We start from the raw sequence: 21648 nt of genomic DNA on the forward strand, positions 1-21648 counted from the left end.
ACATATAACTAAGTCTTACAGTTTTAAGTTCACATTCTCAAGGTTTCTGCAGATGAATTTTTTTTGAGGTGTAATAAAATGTTTTGCTCTCTTTCTCTCTCTCTCTCTCTCTCTCTAACTACACGAAATTCACTACAACCTCTTGCTACTCCTCCGACTAAACTTCTCGTTCTGTCATTTTTTGTTCTCAGCCGACCATATTCGGGACTGTGGCCTCGGACCAGACGCCAAAGGATGGGACCAGCCGAAGGGTGAGTGACCTGCCATCTGGTGGCGTTTCCTTCCGCATACGAATACCTCCCGTGCAAGCTGAATTTTCAAGCACAAACTTGCGCCTCGTGTTAAATAATGGTTACGGTTCCTGGGTAATCGCGCAAAGGGACGTAAATTTTAACAACCCAGGCATTTGGTGAGTGTTTTTTCCTTCCCAATGCCAAAGTAGTTTCTGGAGTAACAGCGGACAGTCTTCGCCTGGTAAGTTTTAAAATAAACATCAAGATATGAGAAAACCAAAGTAAAAAAAAAAGTATCATACCTATAAAACACTGCATTGCTGTTTATTTTAAGAGCCAGATTATGTTTTGTGAACAGAACGAGTTAAATGAAGATTGATTTTATTTTTGACAAGAAAACAGGCCTAATTATAATTCTTATCAAAATAGCTTTATATTATTTTTTGGCCTATTAAAATTTATTTCTACATTGCATCTTCATTTTTCTACTCATACACGATGACTTGACTGGAAAGAGAAATTTTACGTATTTATTGTTAAAGTTAAAATAAAGGAACTAATTTTCTCAATGAAATATTTTCAAATTTTCATGCCATGAACATTTGAATCAGGCTTACGTCTTGAAGTATTTTACGAAGTCATTCTGCAGGTAGGCTTTAGATACTTTTAGACCTGATGGATATAACTTGTAGCGCCTGCTACGCCTTTATGGAAAGTTTCAAGAGTGATATAACACTAATTCTGAGATATTGCCGCCTTGCATGTTAATGCGAGTAGGTCACGCAAGAATTCACTTAGCAAGATAGAAGCGAATGGAGCTATAGACTTTTGTGATCAATCACTAAAGAAAAGGGGTAGCCAAGCGTAATTCTGTGCCCTTTTTTTTAATTCGGTGCAGTGAGAGATGCACATTTAAAAGTGGCACAGATAAAATGAGATCTGTTGGTCCATGAGAAGGTGGAGGGAGCGTTATGGAAGAATTAGAACGTTGGGGGGGAAGGGGGGGGGGGGTCAGAGGACACGGTATTTGGTATTTAACATTTTCCGTTGTTTCATATTTCCGATGATTCCTCACTGTTTGGCGATGACCGATTTGTTCTTCAGTAGCCTTGAATCGTGTTTGTGTCTGTTTCCGTGCGCGATGATCTTGCGTGGGGCGAGCCGAGACGATGGCCTCGCATCCCGGGGGACCTCGGCTCGAATCATGGTCCGATTATTTTCCCCGCGGTTTCCTGAAACCACCCCGGGAAAATGCTGGTACGGTTTCTCAACAGGAGGTCATGGCCGGGAACGTTTCACATCACCCGTGCTGTTTCTGTGTGGCGAGCCCTCGTCTCCAGCGACCTTCACTGGCGACCCGTTAATCCAGAGTCAAGAGTCGGGCTCACCGCCGACGTGACGCAGACCCCGGGGCTAAAATGACGTGAACGAACCAACAGGGGCGGCTCCCCGAGTCCGCGAGCTTCATATCTCAGCCGCCGCGCGGCGCTGCGTGCGAGCGTGACGCGCGCGCTCGCTGCCTCGTGTAATTTCCACTGGGAAATCGCGAGCGGGGCGGGTGAAGGGTTGAAGATATGCCCGCCTGCGACGGCGACGTCAGTCACTCTTCCCCCCCCCCTTCCTTTCCTGCTGAATCTCGGCGAGGCCGCGGTTCCTTCGTTCCTCGGGGTCGTGCGCCTGTCGTCGTCGGCTTCGGCGCGGTCCGGTCGTGGCTTCGACTCCAAAACCCGACACCACTTGCGTGTACCTAAAAGTTGCCTTGTCAATTTTTTTTTCTTCAGAAATTTGAAAGGCCGATATCAAGCTGAAAAGGCACACCGTATGGTTTCGGAGTGAAACGTAGCTTCACTGTTTATTTGGTACAGTTCTTGTAATATATAAACTGCTTTCATTAGACCATCCTGAATTTGGAATATATAAAAATAATGACGTATTTAGTGCTTGGTGAATGGACCAACAGTTTGGCAATGTTTATTGGGATGACCCCCAACGATTAGGCAGACTTATACTGTCGGTGGCTTCACAAAGCGCAGGTGGCATGCACACGTGAAGGAAATATTTTCCATAGTTGAACAACTGAAGAAATCAGGCTACACCTATGAGCCAAAATGGAATCGCACGGGAACCTTACTATCCTGGGAGACGAAAATACTTTCCACTTAAAGTTTATTTTAGATAAACCTTTTTTGAGACGATAACTTGTGTAAGAATAAATAAAGCCTTAAAGTACATGTTATTAGCCATCGACATACACACAGGTTCGCTTGGGTTAAACCTGTGAAATCGAAGAAGACGACCGATGTAACCAAGGTCATGGAGACATTCTGCTCGAGGGGCGCATACCATTCATTACACTTGCAAACAGATCTCGGCAAGTATTCAACAATTTACCTTCAAGATTGATTAAGAAGTATGACAACAGACACTACTAAACGTTTAATAATGTAATGTAGCTACAACTGTCTGTGCTAAGTAAAATTACAAGTGGTTGGATATCTTGCGAATCTTATAAAAATGTGTACAATTCAACAGTGATCCATACCACATAAGTTAAACCCAAAGTTTTGCATCGAACCATGTATCCCAACACGAAGTAATAAGATCTACGAAAAAAATAAACACGATGTTGATAAAACTTGTCGATCTCCAAGCATATAGGCTACGTTATCTGGAAAATTTTCACAGCGAATTGGAGTCTTCAATTTTTCCGTGTGACTACCTCGATGATTTGGGTCACATGACTATTCACGGTGGCCTCTAGGCTACAGAGATTTGGCCTACGATATATCCCGACATGTACGTATGTAATGGATAAGATTCTCAAACGAATGTTGTGTATTTAATGAATAAGATTCTCAAACGAAGAGATGGACGATACTATGTCAAACGGTGGGGCTTCCCATCTCGTTTTAATTCGTGGGTAGCAGATGTGGAAATTTATGAGTAAGAGTCGGCAGTCTTCAGCTTGATTATTTCACCGTCTAATTCCCAAATTTTTTATGTGGTTATAGATGTTTTGCAGGTTTTGTGCTTAAAACAGTTACACATAAAACTCTTGTTATATCAGCTTAACACTTAAACATAAAACAAACCCTCATATCTGCATAATGTGAGGTTTTAGTTCACTATTAGTTTAAATTAATAAAATCATCTAATTTACGTTTGCTGGATTATAGTTTTAATATGTTATCTGACCCGCTCCTACGTGTGCTGGTTCATCAGAGTATTTCAGTAGGGATTTAATTTTTCCCAGACTTACATTACAAAAAAAAAAGTAAACTTATTTCGCTCGGAATTCTGTTTTCAGCCGTCCTGGTCGTAATTATTCCCAGAACCGCCGTTTTTTTCCTCCCTCTCCGAGTGCTTGGTGTTCATCGTTATTTCGTTCGACCGTCGAGTTTAATTTCTTTTTTTTTTTTTCATCCTCCTGACTGCTGGTGTCCGAGTCGCCGGAGGTTCTGAGCGCATGCTGTTAGCCGGCAATTGCGTTTTCCTCGGGAGAGGTTCTCCAATCCGCGGGGTCCCCCCCCCCCCCCCCCCCCCCCACCTGAGGGCCGCGCGGGCTCGAATTACGCCCTAAATCAAGGCGGGTCTCCTCGGGGTCTGGTGAAAACCCGGGCTTCAAAACCAAACCATCTGGGGTTTCAGTCCAGGTTTTTCCCAATAGGACCCGGTGTTTTTGACACTGTTTTTTTTTCTCAAGAAGTATGCCTTTTGGTGGGTTTGAAAATGTTATTTTTTTTCAAACAATAGCCTTGTTTAGTTGTGTACACTCTTAGCTCTATTTAATCAAATTTTATTTATACATTATTCTCGTATGAATTTCTGAGGGATTAGTTAAAATAAGATGAAGCCAGTCTGTGTTTTGTACTTTTTTGTGTGCACCTGTAATGTACGTACTAGTTTGTATTGTAATAAAACTTGTTGATTATTGTAATAGCTATTTATGAAAAATTTTTAACGGGGCTGATTAAAAAAAATTCCATATCCAAACCCGCGGGTCGAGTACACGGCTAAACGCTCACAAGTGATCACATCCCTGTGAGCTCGCCGCTATTCCTCTAGCGCCCTCGACAGTCACGCGCGCGGGGGTGGATCGCGCTGACACATGGTCCCTCCCTCACTCCCTCCCTTAATGAAATCAAGGGCTGACTTTATGGTTCACTACGCGAGCCCTTGCTAAACACATTTCCACCTAGACATTTTTTTTTCAAACCCTCTTACCCCTCCTAATGGAGATAAAGTTCTTCGTTGGGAGGAAGATATGTTATAGCGTGCTTCAAAACGTCAGATTACATTTATCCGCGCGGTGTTCCCCTCCCCCCTTCTTTTAATCCTGACAGTTTGCGCCCTTATGATTCTCTTTTTTGAAGACGTTTTACCGTAGCAACCTTTCAGCAACCTTCTAATTTAATTTGTTGTTGCTCCTGGTTCGCCCATTATAGCAGTAATTGTTAAAGTATAGTAACAGACCTCTTTACTCAAGCTAAACGGAACACGGCACGGACATTCTGACTTATCTATATGTATTGATATAAATGTTTGTGTTTATATTGTTTTAATTTTTATTTGAAAAACTAATGTTACTTCAAACAACTGATTTTGATTAAAGAGTTTAAAGTTTAGTGCAATAACTACTCTCTTCCTCCTTCCAGATGTGATCGAGGAACATCTATCTATACTTCTCAGTGGGATATTGTGTATTTATGTTCCTAGAAACACATCTAAGAACTGAATATACATTTTGAAACGTTTAAAAAATAACTGTAAACTATTCTAATGTCAATAGAAATAAAAATTGCTTTTATATGCAAATAAATATTTATTTAAACTGCTACAATAAATGCATAGTATCGGTTTATTAACATGTACATACACCAATTTGCATAAGAAGAGTTTAAAATCTATTAAAGAACGTAGTTATTAAGCTGCACTACCTGGAGAATAAGTTAAAAATAGTAGTAAATGTTGGTTTTTATGGCACATTTTAATTCACAAAAAGCATATTTGTTGCGTGAATTCCTACATCATTGTGGTCTTTTAAGTATTTTGTGGTTGACTTGATCTTCGTAAATTTTTATTCATTCTGGGACCTGGGATAGAAGCTCGCTTTGTGACGTAAGCGTAACGTCTTTTGCGACTTCGTAAATCGAGGAACATGATATCGTTGTCGGACATTTAAAACTTCAAAAAGTGTAGAATACTTAAACTATAATCGTTAGTAAAATTTGTTTTGTTACAGAGGAGAACCATTTCCTCGGGCTTTGAATCAAAACTCATATATTAGGAATAAAAATCTCGACTGAACGAACATTTAGCGACGCTGAAAAATAAATAATGAACAGAAAAAAGGAATTTTTTAAATCGAATGCTAAAGTAATTCATTCAATCATATTTTTAGGCCAGTTTAATTCATTTGATGGAATAATTTTGCAATGAAACAGCTCTATACTTGTTTTCAATTATTTAATCTAATAAATTGTTATTATTACATAAATATTCTATTCTGTACTTTATTGTCAGACCTGTAAGGAAACAATTTTTTAAGACAAAAATAAATTATTATTTTGTTTTGTTTAGCATAGTGTACAAATAATAATATTTTCTTTAATGTGATACTAAGACCATGTTTCTCCCGAATTTTAGACAAAGAAATATAAAATGAGAGTACAGAAGTATGAATTTCTGTTGCGTAATCACGACGCAACTAGGCATTAATTTTAATTTTGAAAATTTGCCTGACTTCTTACAAACAAAGAATAGTCCTTAGAATATACCTGGCGCAATAGTAAACAACAAAAAGTAATAGTCCAATGCTTTTAAAGTAGGACATTCGTAGAAGTTATAAAAATATGACGTAAACAATGCAGTAAGTAACACATGTTCAGTGAATAAGGTTCGCATGTTTTCGCGGCCATCGTCTGAAGTTGCTTGGCTCCTGGGATATAGCAGCGTCGAAGATGAAGATAACACCGGCGTTTCGGTCGCCTTTGCAGTTACTTTCTTAAGGGGTAGCAGTTCCGTCCTGTGGTTCTTGGAAATGCTCCTGCCTTAATGGCATACTGAAACGAGGATGATATCTTCGTCTTCCACGCGGCTACAACCAGCAATCCAAGCAACTTCACGGATAAGTGAAGCTGGTTGTTTGAATAAATAGCATACATTTATGTTTTTTTATTCCAGAAGAAAAAAAAACGAAATATTGAAATTACCATAAAGAGCCCAATAAAAACGAACGGACATAAGTCTTAAAAACACGAACACAAAAAATTTGGACTTATTATTAGATTCTGGTAGGTTATAGATTTTTCAGGAGTAGTAATAAAAACAATAATAAAAATAAATTTGGCGTATTAGTAAGAAATAACTTCCTAACGCAAGACAATAGAATTTTTACGATACAAGCCAGGACAGGCGAGAAACCGGGAAGTACAAATGGAAGTGCTAGCATTCTGTTCAGTAATGCTTGTGCAAGGACTAGGAAAAAAATGCATGGGAAGATGTGTAACTGAAATAATGTGGTTGGAGGGTGATCTAATATGTTTTTTCATTAATAAATATAAAATTGTTTCCAATAAAGTTATAATTTTTTTAAAGAAATTGGAAGCTATTTAAATCGGAGAAAAGTTATTATTGCTCATAAAGTTATGCACACACACACATAAAGCCTTGAGTACATTAGAAGATAGACAGGGTACATCCAAAATAAAATTTTAATATAAGGTGTATGAGACCTGTTTACAGAATTAAAACAATACAGAACAACAGTTTTTTTTTGTAGTTTAATAATTATAAGAAATAAAGTTTTCATTGCTAAATAGGCTTAAGCATAAAGCCTATAATTTTTTCTAAAGACATAATCGGTTAAAAATATTTTTTTTACATTTAATAATTTATGATAATTTTTTGTTTGTTGAGGGGGAGAGGAAATTTGTCATATTACTTTTCCATAAAAAAATTGATATCTTATTTCTTGTACTTTATTAAAATTTAACTAACGATGAGAAATAAAATCTATTAATGAAGCTCTGAGGAAGTTTAAATAAAGAAAACATAACGTATTAAACGGTTTTTACGACATATCGAACTAGGATATATTCTAACTTTTGGAAGTGCCGAAAAACAAAGTCATGTAAGTTAAGTTATATGATTATGAGATAGGAGCTGCATGAATTAATTGCTGGAGTGGATATGGTAAAAGGAGCTCATATAAACAAGAACGTTATGAGGGCCTACAGATTGCTCAGTACGAAATAAGACTACGTAATGAATTGAGATTTTTCGTATCAGAATTTTAAGTAGAAATGGACATGAATAAAAGTGATTAAGGAGAGCGCTTTAGAAGATATCGGAAGTTTTCAAATATTTTTATTTAGTAAGACGTAGAAATAGAAAGAACTATAAAAAATGTTTTGACCAACGGTTGGGTAGTATAAAATAAAAGCACGCGATTGGTATACAGCTATGAACAATCGTTAACTAAAGAGATTCTGCACTTTTCTGGTAGTTAATGCGTTATGATAAAACGGGTGGGTAAAAGAGGGGAGGAAAGGATAGGGAGGAGTCAGAAGTTTACATGTGTTACAGGCAGTAACCTTAAGCTTGTCTGCAAACCCATAAATTTCATTATAAAAAACACATTCGTTCTGCATGGCCATCACATAAATGCTTGGTATCGAACACGTGCACTGCTGATGGGATAGCCGTGGACAAAGGAAAACGTGAACAAAATCGTGGCTGTTTCGTCGCACAAGTGTTACGAAGGTCCGTGTGGTACAGCGCGATGTTCGTAACGTTTAGAATAACCTCATAAGCACGGACATACGCCTTTCTCGCCCGGGAACATACAAAAAAGAATCCAATTATTTTTCGAACCTGTCGGGGAGTAGTTGCGGCGCGAAATCAAATTTTTGACGACTGGACGAGCTGGTGCTGGTCGATATTTGGGGTGGGAAAAAGGGGGGAGGGGGTAGGCGGCAGAAGAGGGTGGGAGTAATACGAACCACGAGATGAGAAAACAACCTCATTATTATTCCCGGATATTACTCTGTTTTTAAGTAGGTCGTTAAAGATGGGATTTCGCGCCTGCGCAGAGGGAGACCACCCGTAGATGGGGGTTTGAATGGTTTGTTCCGGGCGTGTGAGAACTGCTGGAGGTTCTCCCTTCGGAGAGTATTGACCAACATAAAAAACAAACTCAAATAAACGGTCTTTTCTTCTCTGGTCGAATAGAAAAGTGGCCGTTACAAATCTAGAATTTCCATTAGCATGTTCTAATATTCATAAATATTAGTAATCTTCGAAAACTCCTTCTTTTCCTCGCTTAATTTTCCAACATAACTAACAGAAAAGCGCATAATATATTAATTTATACAAGCGTGTTTTTTTATTTTATTTGGTTAATTTGATATGTACGTTTTGATTAAGTTTGTACCTACGTTATTATAACAATATTTATGTAATTTACCTTATTTAAATTTAAAATTATAGTGAAACCAGTTGCCATGTTAGCAGTAAATGGAAAAAGAAGGCCTACATTGTTTACATAAAATAATATCTTATAAAAAAATGTAAGTGTTGATACTAACTTACAAATATATTGTAGACCGTAACAACAAAGGAGCCTGCGATATGGACATACATTATTGAAAAAGGTTTTTGAGACGTGTAAATTACATATTGTATTTGAGATGATCGGTATTGTGTAACGACTGTTATTCTTCTTTTTACCATTTTGATCCGCTTTAGTGAATACACAGCTCGCGTAATTTTGCTGCGTGTTTGATGTATGGTTATTTAGTTGTAACGGGTGTTTGGTAGAGCTAAACAACTTCCTTTAATGTCAGCCTTTCTCTGGGACAGCAGAAAAATAGGGGGGGGGGGGGGGGACGTCGCTCGTGATGGTGACAAATCGTGCCATTTCGTCTCGTGGTCAAAAGTATGTTGATAGGGGGAAAGGGGAAGGGGCACTGGCATGATGACGTCAGCAGCACAAATGTCAAGTTGCAATATGCGGCCGTCAGAACGTTCATATCGGCGTTATTGGTTCCGCCACTGTGGACATAATGAAAGACGTCACCGCATGTTAATATGCAATTACTCGTGGGGTATATATATTTTTTTTGCGGAACCCTTCACCGATGCTTATGCGGTATGTAGTTACGTGAGCCTAGTTTCTTGGTGACCTAATTTATTGTCAGAACTGATATTTTCCGTTTGCCTTCGTCCCACATATTGCTCTTGGAGAAACCAAAGAACATTAGGATCGGAATTACTAGAAAAAAAAAGAGAAAAAAGGGCGGTGCGACGGAAGCGAGGGGTGCAAAACGTGGTGCGACAGAGCGTGGAATATCTGAGGATGTGGACAGAAAAATAAATAATGGGGGGAGTGGAAGTAAAAAACACGATGGGGAAGAACCAGAATCTCCTCGAGTGACATGTTTTACCATGGCACCGCTTTGTTAGTTTATATGGTGATGTTTAACGTGCTTGAGGTCGCCAAGCGTGGAGGCTCTACAGGCGAATTTGATACACACACCAAACACCACGTCACCTCTAAAAGCAACCCACAGAACTTGAGTTCTGCATTCTGTCAGTCACTCGTCTCTGTTAAATATTTATAAATATATATTTTTTAATTTAGGGTTAAATTATGCTACATGTGCCTCAGAAACGTTTAAATTATTTTGTATGTGGATCTCCTGATCTGAAATTTGTAGTAATCAAGTCCTTTTAGTTACTTTTGCCATAACAGTTACATTCAGTTGAAAAAATCTGCTAACAGTGTCTTGTAAATAATTTCTAAGAAAAAAAAACCTGAAATCTTTATCTGTTTTGGAAAAATGTGTTTATCAGTTAAAGTTAAACACACTGTTACATATTCATCCAAAATAATTGATTTCAGTTAATCATTGCACTTGGATGCTGAACCCGTTTTTTCCAAGTATTTGTCTATCTTTTTATAAAATGGTTTTGATTAGAAAATGGTTGTTCAAGTTACTGTTCAAAAGTTATGGAAAACATTTTTTTCGCATGATTAATTTTTTGGTACTCACGTGTAGTTTTGATAAATAAAGACTGGTGATATGGTGCACAAGCTCTAAAAACGCATGGTCGCTAAGGGTGACACTAGCTGGCAACTTACACGCCTCACAGCCTCTAAGCGCTAGGCAGCGAACTGATGTGGAGTATTCGCGTTGGTAACACGCCGCACGCCTCTGTGGGATTTAAACCTGCAACGCGGTTATTTTATGGCGAAGTATATTATAGTTAGTGTAAGCATCCACGTCCACTCATCCTTACATGACTGTGAAAAAAAAATTTTCACATATGAAAATTCAATGAAAATTTGGCCTTTTTCGCTATCCAAATAATTATTGTTTGTATTTAAACAACTTACTTAATTTATATCGGCAATTTACATATTGCTCTTAAATGGAATACGTTGTCAGACTGCCTCAGTAAATCTTCGCGAACATTAATTGGCCCGAAGAGACAAACTTTTATCTGCTGTATTGACGGTGTACTTAACTGAGAAAACCTTTGAGGTGGGTGGTTACGGGGAGAAATATTCGCCATTTTTAATTTATAAGTTTTTGAAAAATAGTTATATTTGAGTGTTTGTACTCGAGCATTTTTCTGAGTTAAGGTACAGGAAACCATTTATATTTTTTTGTGATAATTTCGAGAGTGAATTTTAACAGTATTATTCATTAAAAAAAAATTTATATTCCTACTTCAGTATCAAACCACAGTGATTCTACTAAGTGCATGATATCACTATCAGCTTCAAACATTACCTTGAATAAAGTAATTTAAAACAATTGATAAGCTTTTTTGTGCCATTGAGACACACATTCGTCTCTCATTGTGCAACTGGGGGCTTTCATAGGAGCTCTTGTAGCTTTGAAGCCACATACAACTTATATATATATATATATATATATATATATATATATATATATAGTATGCTGCACGTCTCTAAAGCGTTTTCAAAAGTTAAATACTAGAATTCTAATTACAAAAACAATTTTACAATCACACGTTGAAACCATTTTAAAAGTGAAAATATACACAGAGGGTATGAGACTTAAATAGAATAGGGTAAATGGTCTGGAGTGCTATTCTCAATTACATTCCTGAAAAAAATGGACAATTTGGAAAGGAAGGGTTGTTTTAAAGCTGTGCACACAGTTTGCCTTTGCAGTTGTACGATTTTTTTGTTCACATTTCAGTAAAAAGCGGTATTGTATTCCTTTACACCCGTTTAGCTCTCTGATTACGATTTTTATTTTTTTACAAGCCTTTATTTAACTTCACATGTTTGTTTGTCTGTTTAGTTCAAATATTGTAAGTTAAATTCAAACCACTTCCGCGTGAACTAGAAAGCTGGATTTTTACACACTTGTTTAGTTATGATAACAATAAATTCATTTTATACACACAGATTACGTCAAGTTGAATTTTGGCTGCCATATTTAAATTCAGTAATTATTATCGAAAAAATTGAAAAAAGAAATTATTAAAAATTTTACTTAGTTACATTTAAATAAAATTATAATTAAAAACGTGAGGTTAAGTAACTCTAGTAAATATTTCCTTAAAATTACCTGTTTCACTTCCTCGCCACAAGCTTTCTTAATCGCATCTAAACTTCAACATTAGGATTTAATTAAATTTAAGTTACATACTTTCGCTGATGAAACACACCTAACGAAGACATATATATAGACAGATTTTACTCATCGTAATATATGTTATTGGGGAGTAACTCAAATTTTCGGTATTTCATTTACTACTAGGGTTGTTAGTATTTTAATGAAAGCTTGTGTTTTTTCAAACAATTTTTTATATTAATTTTATTTTGTTTGTAAATGAGTTCTCTGCGATGCCACCTACTACTCAAACGGGCTTGTATTATATTCAGAAAGACTTACAGTTATATATGTTGCTCTGATTAGTTAACTGACCTTTGTCAGTGATGATCAACTAACACGCGTGTCCGATCAAAGTGACGCCAGGTAATGCAGGGAAATGGAAGCCACGGTGATCCTAGGATTTCCACGTGGTAGTCTCCCAGTGCCTTCCACAACACAGGGGTGACGAAATAACAAACACCGTACAGTCATGAACCTGGGAAGGAAATTTCCCTTCGATTGAAAAATTCCCTATCCAGCCGGGAATTTAAACCGTGACCTTTGACCCGCCAAGAACTGAGTTAACATGTCGGACACCTGAGCTTGTACCAAGATGAGCTACAAAACACGCTATGGTTAATATTTTTTTCTGGAAACCGTAAATATTGTGCAATGACGGCGTGCCCTGCGCTGTAAGTTTGTTTGAACTTTATAAATTTCACTTATCTTCTCCTTCATCGCCTCTTTTATCCATAACTTATTTTTGTCCCAGCCCACAGCCTGGGTGATGACATGCTCCTCTATTTGCTGCGGTGAATAAAAGAAGAAAAGGTTTGCTGATGAATATTTTCTTGCGAGCCTTTCATTAAGAGAAGCTGAAAGAAAAACCAACGTATATAAATATGTGTGTTTTTTGCGTGTCGAAGCTTTCATTTGCCCAGAATATGAAATCATAAAGTAGAGCGATGCTGTGGTCGGAAAATTGCGTTTGCGAGCACGGACTGAAAATCCTCGCAAAGTTGGCGTAAGAAAAAAAAATTCAATAGAGAATGCGTAGAAGTATTTAAAAGCATTGGTTGACATTCAGATACGAAACTCTCAAACGTATTTACGCGGTGAAGAGCTGGGATGAAAAATATAAATATATTTCTATAATATCTTCGATACTGTGGATTCTTTGATCTCTCTAGAAGGAGATAGAAAGTACATCGAAGCGGTACTTGACATATTTTGTTTGCGGAATGTCATCCTCTTGGAGAGGGTTATTCGGTCGGGAGACAGCCGGGGGAACGTGTGGAGTCAGAACAAAACAAACATGGGGAATTTAGGCGTAAAATTCCACTATCGCAGGAAATGTTTGCGCTGCGCCGTGGAAGAGGAATGCAGGATGGGGCAAAATAATTCTTTGCTTCTAAGAGTTTAAACACATTTTTTCCAGCGAAGTTTCTCAATGCAATCCTTGACTTGGGAATATATATGTGTGTATGTATATATATACATATATATGTATATATATATATGTATATATAACATTTCAGCTTTATACTTTACAAAGGATTCGTCTGAATACACTGAAATGTTCCATATTTTGTGCTTGAATACACTTTCTGCCATCTCCGTTCTCCTCGCGATCTCAATTTAATCGAGTTTTGGAATCCTTGCAGTAAAACGGATAAAAGTAAACACCTACGGTCGAGCGAGAAATGTCTACACGTAAACGTATTTTTTTTTTCACTGTTTTCATAAACAGTTATATATTATTTTTAAAGTTAGCCCTATTTTTTTTTCAAAACTACTAGTGAAGTGCCTATATGTATTACTACGCTTTGTAGTAGAACACCCAAAATTAAAGCCTTACCTCAGTAATTTTTTGTCCAACATAGAGACGACAAAACGTATTTGTCGTTTAGATAAGTCATTGTTTATGTTATAAATCTTATAAGCAGAATATCATTAAATATACTCTGTACAGCACATAATATCACGTATGTCAATATTGTGGCAACAACATATTTAAAAATAATTTTGCACAGTTACATATCTATTTGCTAGTGCAGACATTGCATTCAAGATGAATTCTCCGCAACAATTAAGAATTAGTTATGTTGTGGTTAATGTTTGTATCCCATGATAGAAACGATGCTTCTCAACATATTCTATGGTAGTATCCTATTACTAATTTTTATCCTCTTGCATTGTTTGGTGACGGAAATGGGCCAGGGAACTCTAAACAATGAAAAGCATACAACACTTTTCTTGATTGAAACGGGGCGTAGAGGGGGGACGTATATAGGAACTGTTTGTTTGGAACCCGATATTTTGTCGAAATATTCTGTCTCCGTCCTCCGAGTGGGCTAAAACTGAATGAGTTGGAGACGCAGCCGTTGTTGCTGGCAACGCTAAATAGGCAGTGTCTCGCGTATCAGAGATGAACTGGTCTCGCGCATTGTCGTGCCACCGCATGAGATTACAAAACGGGACCATTGTGAGCCGCATGTAACAAACAGTTGTGAGGAAAATGAAAGACATCTAAACAATTACATGTTCGGGAAACTCTAGTAGTAATATTCGTGCTCTGTTCTGGGGAAATAATTTGAAACTATATATACATACATAATGTCTATATATATATGTGTATATATATATATATATATATATATATATATATATATATATATATAGTACGGAATCCTTGGTAACGATGGTCATTATTTTTTAATGATTGTTATTTGACATTGAAGAGCATCTACAAGCAACCAAAAATCGGCGACTTATGCCCTTGGACCTATGGCATTAGCCGGCTAATCCAAGCTCTGCGTGGTGGCATTCAACCCACGGCGCACGCGAAGGCTACGAGTATCAGCTGGTACAGTTTACGTGGAAAACAAAGGAAGGTTTCAAGTCCAGAGGATTTGTGTGCGATCCCCTCCTGGAATTTTTGCAATTCACGAACGTTGACATGGGCCGGTCGGTTTTTCTCGGGGTACTCCCGTTTCCCTAAAAACAAGTGTTATGTCAGTGCTTCGTTCTAGTTACCTTGAAGTCGAAGGGAAGTTAAGTGGCCCGCCTACCTGGGCACACACACGGAGAGCAGAGCTTCAGAATAAACCAAGCTATTTGGGAACCGCTGAAGATATCAGAGTGTTCTCTGTTTGTATTTAAGAATGCCTGAGGGCGGATGAGTTGTTCTGTTTACGTATTTTGTTAATAAACTGTATTTTAATGAGAGTGGAAAGGATTAAAACCCGTGTTTTCAGACTACATTTTAGGCTTTAAACGCCCGGTGAAAATTCTTGAAAGCACCCAAGAGCCTTCCATTACACCATTATCTTCATTTCTCTGCCATCTGATGAAATGTTTACCACTCAGATCCCATAGTTGTCCTATGCATGGCGAGTAGACCACGCCAGTTCAAAATCTTGTACTTAGAGGCGATACCGCACTAGAAGCACCAGCGAGCGTCGCACCTACCATTCCGCCTCACTGACACTATTACACCTCTAACTAGGCGGGCCCCTTAAGGTCACACAGACGGTGCGCAGAGCTTCAGGAAAAACAACGCGATTTCAAAACTACTCAAGATATCCGAGTGGGGTCTGTTTACGAACATCATTTAAGAGTTCGCTGAGGCCCAAAAAGTACTTTTAATTTTGGATCATGTTTTTAAACTGTATTTCTAGAAGAGTTAAAATGGCTAAACCGCATGTTTTCAGAGTAATTTTTAGGCGTAAAACAACCAGTACAGATTATTAAAAGCACTTAAGGGACTTGCATTACACCTTTATCTTCATTTATCGGCCATATAATGTTGCGGTCACCGCTCAAATTTCACAGTTATCCTGTGACGACGAGAAGACTACGCGTCAATTCAGAGCCTTGCGCTTAGAGGCGATACCGCGCTAGAAATACCATCGAGCGTCGCACTTATCATCCCGCCTCACTAACACACATACACCCCTGACGAGGCGGGCACCTTAAGCCCCAATTCATTTATTTAGGTCACACCGTTATTCACTGCATGAAATTACTATAGATTACTATAGATACTGAAGTTGGCGTTCATTTTTTTAGTCATTGGGGTGGAACTCACTAGTCTTACCACTTTTCTGTGATCACGTCTACCAGGGATTTTCCTTGAGCGAAAATGTCGACATTTTGCCTGCCTCAAGAAATACCAAGACTTGGTCAAGAGACATGCTTAATTTATTTGGAACGGAAATACAGTACCTATATTGTATTTCAGAGCTACAGTCCAAACTAAAATTTTTTTAAAACATGTTTTGTTATTAGATATGGTGTCTCCGACGCCAAGCACCTGAGAAAATAGTTTCATTGAAGTATGAAATTTCGCATGTTATGAAAATTCGATCTTGTTTTCTCTTTGGTTTTATAGTATAATGTTGGTTTTATCTGTTACTTATTTCGATTATGTTTAATTTCAGATTTAAAAAAGGACTTATATTGTTTTTTTCTTTATTTAGTTTTTATTCGTTTGAGTTTTGGTGGCCAAAGTTTGTGTGCTTTATGCATGCTCGCTATGTAAGTATAACAATTTTTGTAATGTTAAGTTCTGTAACTGCTAGGATATTTGTTACTTTGTTGTTTTGAGTGCAGTTTTATTCGTATTTTCATTTAAACGTATTTATCGTAGAGATAAATAAAATTGTTTTACAAATATGCTATTAAGAAAAGGATAATAAAGCAGTTACTTTTATTTCTTCGTTTATTCTAAATCTATCCAAAGAAATTACGTATTAGAATATTTTTCAGTCGATTTTAAGGGTCAAAGTCTCTTGTCACAACACAAATTGCATAATCATAGTGGTGGTAGTTGCTCGAAAATTACTGCGTTATAGCTGATACTGTAATGCGTCTTAACAGCTAAGCCAACTGCTCTCAGCAGCCATGCCATCTGACTTGTTTTGCCGGCTGCATGCTTTCCAGGCGCTGAGAACTATTCTGGAGTATCAAAATTAACGGCCGCATCGGAAGCATTCGCACATTTTTTCTAGGAGGAAGACTCTTGCGACAGCCGTTACTTTCTATGAAGTTTTAGATCAATCTTGGGTTTACAATTTCGCTGTATCTTTTCTTAAAAACAAAATTACATTAATTGTTTTTGCAACAACGCTTTTTCGTGTTATGTCTGAAGACCGCTTTGATTGTATCCAGCGTCGGAGTGAAGCCCGAGAGGCACTGTTGCATGAAAAAGTTTGCTCACTTGAATTAAACGACACTGAGAACACATTCAGCACGGATAATTAGCTAATTTCTAAGTGGCCTAAAGTTTAATCACACTTTTACGTTTTAGCTACTTCTTCGATGGGCCGGTGCTTTGAGGCGAAACTTATTTATAGCCGGTAGAGTAAGTGGGGCGATGATTCACCAGAGCGTAACAAACATTGCAACGCTCAGGGGTTAAGAGCCCGATAGCGGAGAGTGGGAGAGCGAACACTGAACACCTACCTCTCTCCTCACTCTGGGCAAGCGTTAGTGAAGAACGATGCATTGTTGTCTTTTTCGTTACTCTGAAAACGACGAAAATTTTGGTTTTTAAAATTTTAATAGATTTTAATTATAATTGAATAATTGTTTGTACATCTCTGATAATGTTAATGATTGTTTATTTATCATGTTTTCATCTTTTTGATTAAAAAACTCATTTTATCAAATAAAGCTGAGAAAATTTTAAATCATAGTTATTGCTGTGACAGCTTTTTCATTACATAACAAAATTTAATGAATATATTTTTGTGACACTCTTTTGCGACTCTCTAGTCCTGCTGACTGCCGCTGGAAACACCCAGGCCGTCCGCTAGGTGAGCATTTCGTACACATGATCTAGTTATATTTCCATTGGGTTATTGAGTATTTTGTTTTATCTGTAAAGTGGATTATTAAAGAACGTAGTTTCACATCTAGCGCGCTCGGAAGCCACGCGCCTATTTTTATTTGAGATTCTTCGCACCAATGAGAAACACACGTGTAAAGTATCATGGGCATCTCATTTTGTAAATTTTTCACGTGAGCAGCCAGCATGCAGAGGACAATGGAGTACACCACATTCTGTTCATGTAAGCATACTAAACCAGGAGTCGAAGCTTAGTGATGCATGCTGCGTAGATTAGATTCTGTCTCTTTCGATTTCCCTGGACGGTAACTCACTTTGCACACCAGTTTCCGACAGACGTGCACATTTTTTTGTTCTTCTTTCTTTTCTCTCTTCCCGGCGACTCACGCGCGGCACGTGAGCTCGTGTGTGTGTGTGTGTGGGGGGGGGGGGGGGTAGGGGGAGGGGCGCCAGGCTGGAATGTTGCCAGCAGGAGGGTTCGCCGTCGACGTGCGTGAGCGCGAGGGGGCGTCGTCGTGGACCCTCGGCATTCCTCGGCATTCCTCGGCCGTCTCCCCTCCTCGACAACCCCTGGGTGTCTCCCGGCCCGTCGTAGCCCGCGCGGCAGCTGTCGATGTCTCTCTCTCTCTCTCTCTCTCTGAGCCACGTCACACGTGGCGCCCGTCCAGATACACCCAGCGAGATGTCCCCCCCACCCCCTTGACCATCTTCCAGAGTCGATACACACCTCAAGGAGGGCGCGTCAACGTAACGAGCTGTCTATCTACATGTACAGCTTAGTGAATATAAATTAAACAAAATAAAACTGAAACATATTAAAACACATATTATAACACTAATTATATATATATATATATATATTGCTGAAACGACAGAAATAATTTTTTTAATGCTTCTTACAAACAAATCCTAACCTTATTTAGCTGATTTAACATTTAAATTTTAATTTTAATCACGAAATTCTTTTATTCAACGTGGCGTAAAATAAGATATGTAGACTAACATTTTGTTGTGTTTCGACAGTATAATAAAAACTGAGCAATAGGTATGTACATTTCAGTGTTAACTAAGGATTGTCAATAATTTAATGCTTTGTACTGGTTCTTTGCTGTTTTTATATTATCTTAATAGGCCTAACTAAATTTTATAGTCAACAATAAAAGTATTTTTAATACAAGAAAGAAATGTAGAAAACTGTTTGCAATAAAGAAAGGTGTGACACATTAATATATATAATGTATCGACGGAAAACAAATACTTAATAAATGATAGGCTGAAAAACATGATTATTGGAAACTATTTTATATACTATTTGTAATGTAAAATTACACTGAGCTGAAAACTTTGTATAGGCATGTTCATTTATGTATACCAAATTCACAAAACGTATTGTTCTCTCTCTATTTACCTTTTTTTTTGCTATCTGATATAAGATATTATTAAACAATGGTTTATTCAATAACCTGTAACTAAACTATTAAACACAGGTCTTATGGCTTTAGTTACAAATATTTTACTACAGTGCTTGTGATAGGTCGGGCACATACAGAGATCAAAAGTCTTTATATGGTTCGGATTTAAGATATTCCAAATAACACAACACTTTATTAAATATCTCATAAATTAAGTAAAAGATGGGTTCACTGCGGCAAACATTTAATTACATATCAATACCTTTGTAAGTATTATCCTATTCTCTACAATCACACACTTAAATAACTTAAAAATGCCTCAGTATTGTTGTGATACTGCTAAATTAAGCTAGCACTGTCAATTTTCCCCCGATGTTTACACAGACATCACTTAGTTCAGCATCACCATTTTAGAAGCTGGAATCTTTTTTATTGTTTATTCAAAAATGTACTTCAGCTGATATGCTGGCCACTGATTATCTGCACAGCTACAGCCAAACGTTTTTATGAGTAACAATCACTCAACCTGAATGTCAATAATAAAAATAAGGCGTGGAAAAACACAGTTTTAATAACCTGCAACCTAAGTTCGTCGGTGTACTTCAGACTCATCCTGTATTACCAGCTTTTTAATTTTATTCGTTGTTAAACCGCTAAAATAAAATGTGAATTATACTTATAAAAGTAATATTTAAAACAGTTCTAAAGAAACTATATTTTAGTCGGATTATTTACTTTGTTCATCATGGAATGCTATAGGCCAGTATGAATTGTGTTGGATAACTTTTGCATAATTTATTTGCGGAGTTTCATAGTTGTTTATCCATTATAAGAATATTTTTGAAGTGGCAAGATACGTCGCAGTTTTTTTAAAAAATAATTTGATAGTTTTACTTAGTACAAGAATAACCACCGTAGAAAATATTAGTACTTGGAACTTGAGAATAACGACCTGACTTCAATATTCACTCAGGTAAGCTCTGTCATTGGATGGCGTACAATGTCCGGTTAGCGGAGCGATGAGGCGTTTCCGAAGGCTGTGTCGTCACGTGTGCCCAGGAAGGGAGGTGGGATAAAAGGTGTTTTAGGAAGGGGAGAGGTGTAGCCCCGCTATAGCCCGCCGCTTGATTTCCCACGGGTACGCGCGTCCTCAAGAACTCGCCGGTGGTCGCGTCTTGCGGCCGTTCGTCACCCACAACGACATCTCACGATCTCTCTCGCTCTTTCCCCCCCCCCCTCCCTCCCTCCCCCATCATTCTCCTGCATTGTGGTCACGCCCGCACTCATCTGGGCCACTCCCGGGACAAACTTGTGACGGACGGCCGGTCCGTCCGCCTGCAGATGCTATTTAGCCCAGGAAACAAAGGTTTCAACCTGTGAAAAATTTGTCCAAAGCTGAATTTTTGCACAGTGGTAGAGTCGACTATGCTTAATAACATACCGAAAGTTTACCGCTGTAGACCTTGTGCGTATCACTAAAAATTTGCAGTTAAGTCCTAGATGACAGCGACTTGCAGCAGTTCATTAAAATGCTTCCCATTTTCGCAATTTTTACCGTAGACTCTCAATAGCTATATGAAAATAATCTTAAAGCACTACTACTCACATTTATAATGAATAAAGTTCTAAAAGTTAATATTAAAGGTAAGAAAAAAAATGTTAAATTAATGAAATAAGTTTTTTTACATCAGTTAAGGCAATAAAAAGACAATTCACTTAAAAATAAAGGGTCTTACGCAAATATTTCTTTAACAAAATTTGTTGTATGGTTCTTAATCTTTACAGGGACATATCTCTCGAAAGTCTAGCTTAATTTATTGGATCACTAGAGACTCCCGAGCTTATCAATGTCGTCTACGCACTGCGACAGAGCCACAGCCGCAAGCGCTGTGGCCACTCTCACTCCCACGAAATCGAAGATTTTTAATCTTTGTAAAATTTGCTCCTAACTGAAATTTAAAACAGTGGTAACATTCAAGTTTTCTAGCAACATTTGAAATGTTTACCTCCGCAAACCTTGCGCGGAACACCGAAAACGAGAAGTTAAGTCTTAAATAATACTTTATTGACCACTCAACAATGTGGCACTATAACGTAATTACTATAGTATACTTTCAGAATAGCAAACCAAAACTTACTCAAAACATTATTTTCAATGATTAAATTTAAAAATCTTTCATTACGGTTTACTAAATATGATATTTATTCAACAATATTAGAAGAGTAGTGTTCTGAAAAAAAGGGCACAAATGAAAATACTTATTACAAAAACACGTAGAGCCCGATGTGAAAACATTTAATAAAAGTAGTTGCAAAGTTCTTAAACTTTAAATTAGTTTATTTGTTGAGAGCTTGGTACAATGTGTCTGACCGCTAAAGCGATCCGAGCCGCGTAGTGTATACTACTGCGAGGTTGTCGAAGTAGGCTCGGGTCGGGACGAATTTCGCCGTAAAGAAACAAAGGTTTTTAATACAGGGAAAATTATCCCAAAGAAAAAACTTTGTACAATTGCAGA

At 37.7% G+C, this 21648-nt stretch overlaps 1 protein-coding gene across 2 annotated transcripts in view; it reads left to right on the forward strand.

Annotated features, from left to right (window-relative positions):
• Positions 1-21648, forward strand: part of LOC134527956 (uncharacterized) — a 1033783-nt gene that overhangs the window by 331768 nt on the left and 680367 nt on the right. For both annotated transcript variants that reach the window (XM_063361049.1, XM_063361048.1), the window contains exon 3: positions 192-251. In XM_063361049.1, the coding sequence (XP_063217119.1) occupies positions 192-251 (60 nt within the window). The remainder of the gene's footprint in view (positions 1-191; positions 252-21648) is intronic.

The sequence above is a fragment of the Bacillus rossius genome, chromosome 1 (assembly GCF_032445375.1).
Source record: "Bacillus rossius redtenbacheri isolate Brsri chromosome 1, Brsri_v3, whole genome shotgun sequence".
NCBI classification, from domain to species: Eukaryota; Metazoa; Arthropoda; class Insecta; order Phasmatodea; family Bacillidae; genus Bacillus; species Bacillus rossius.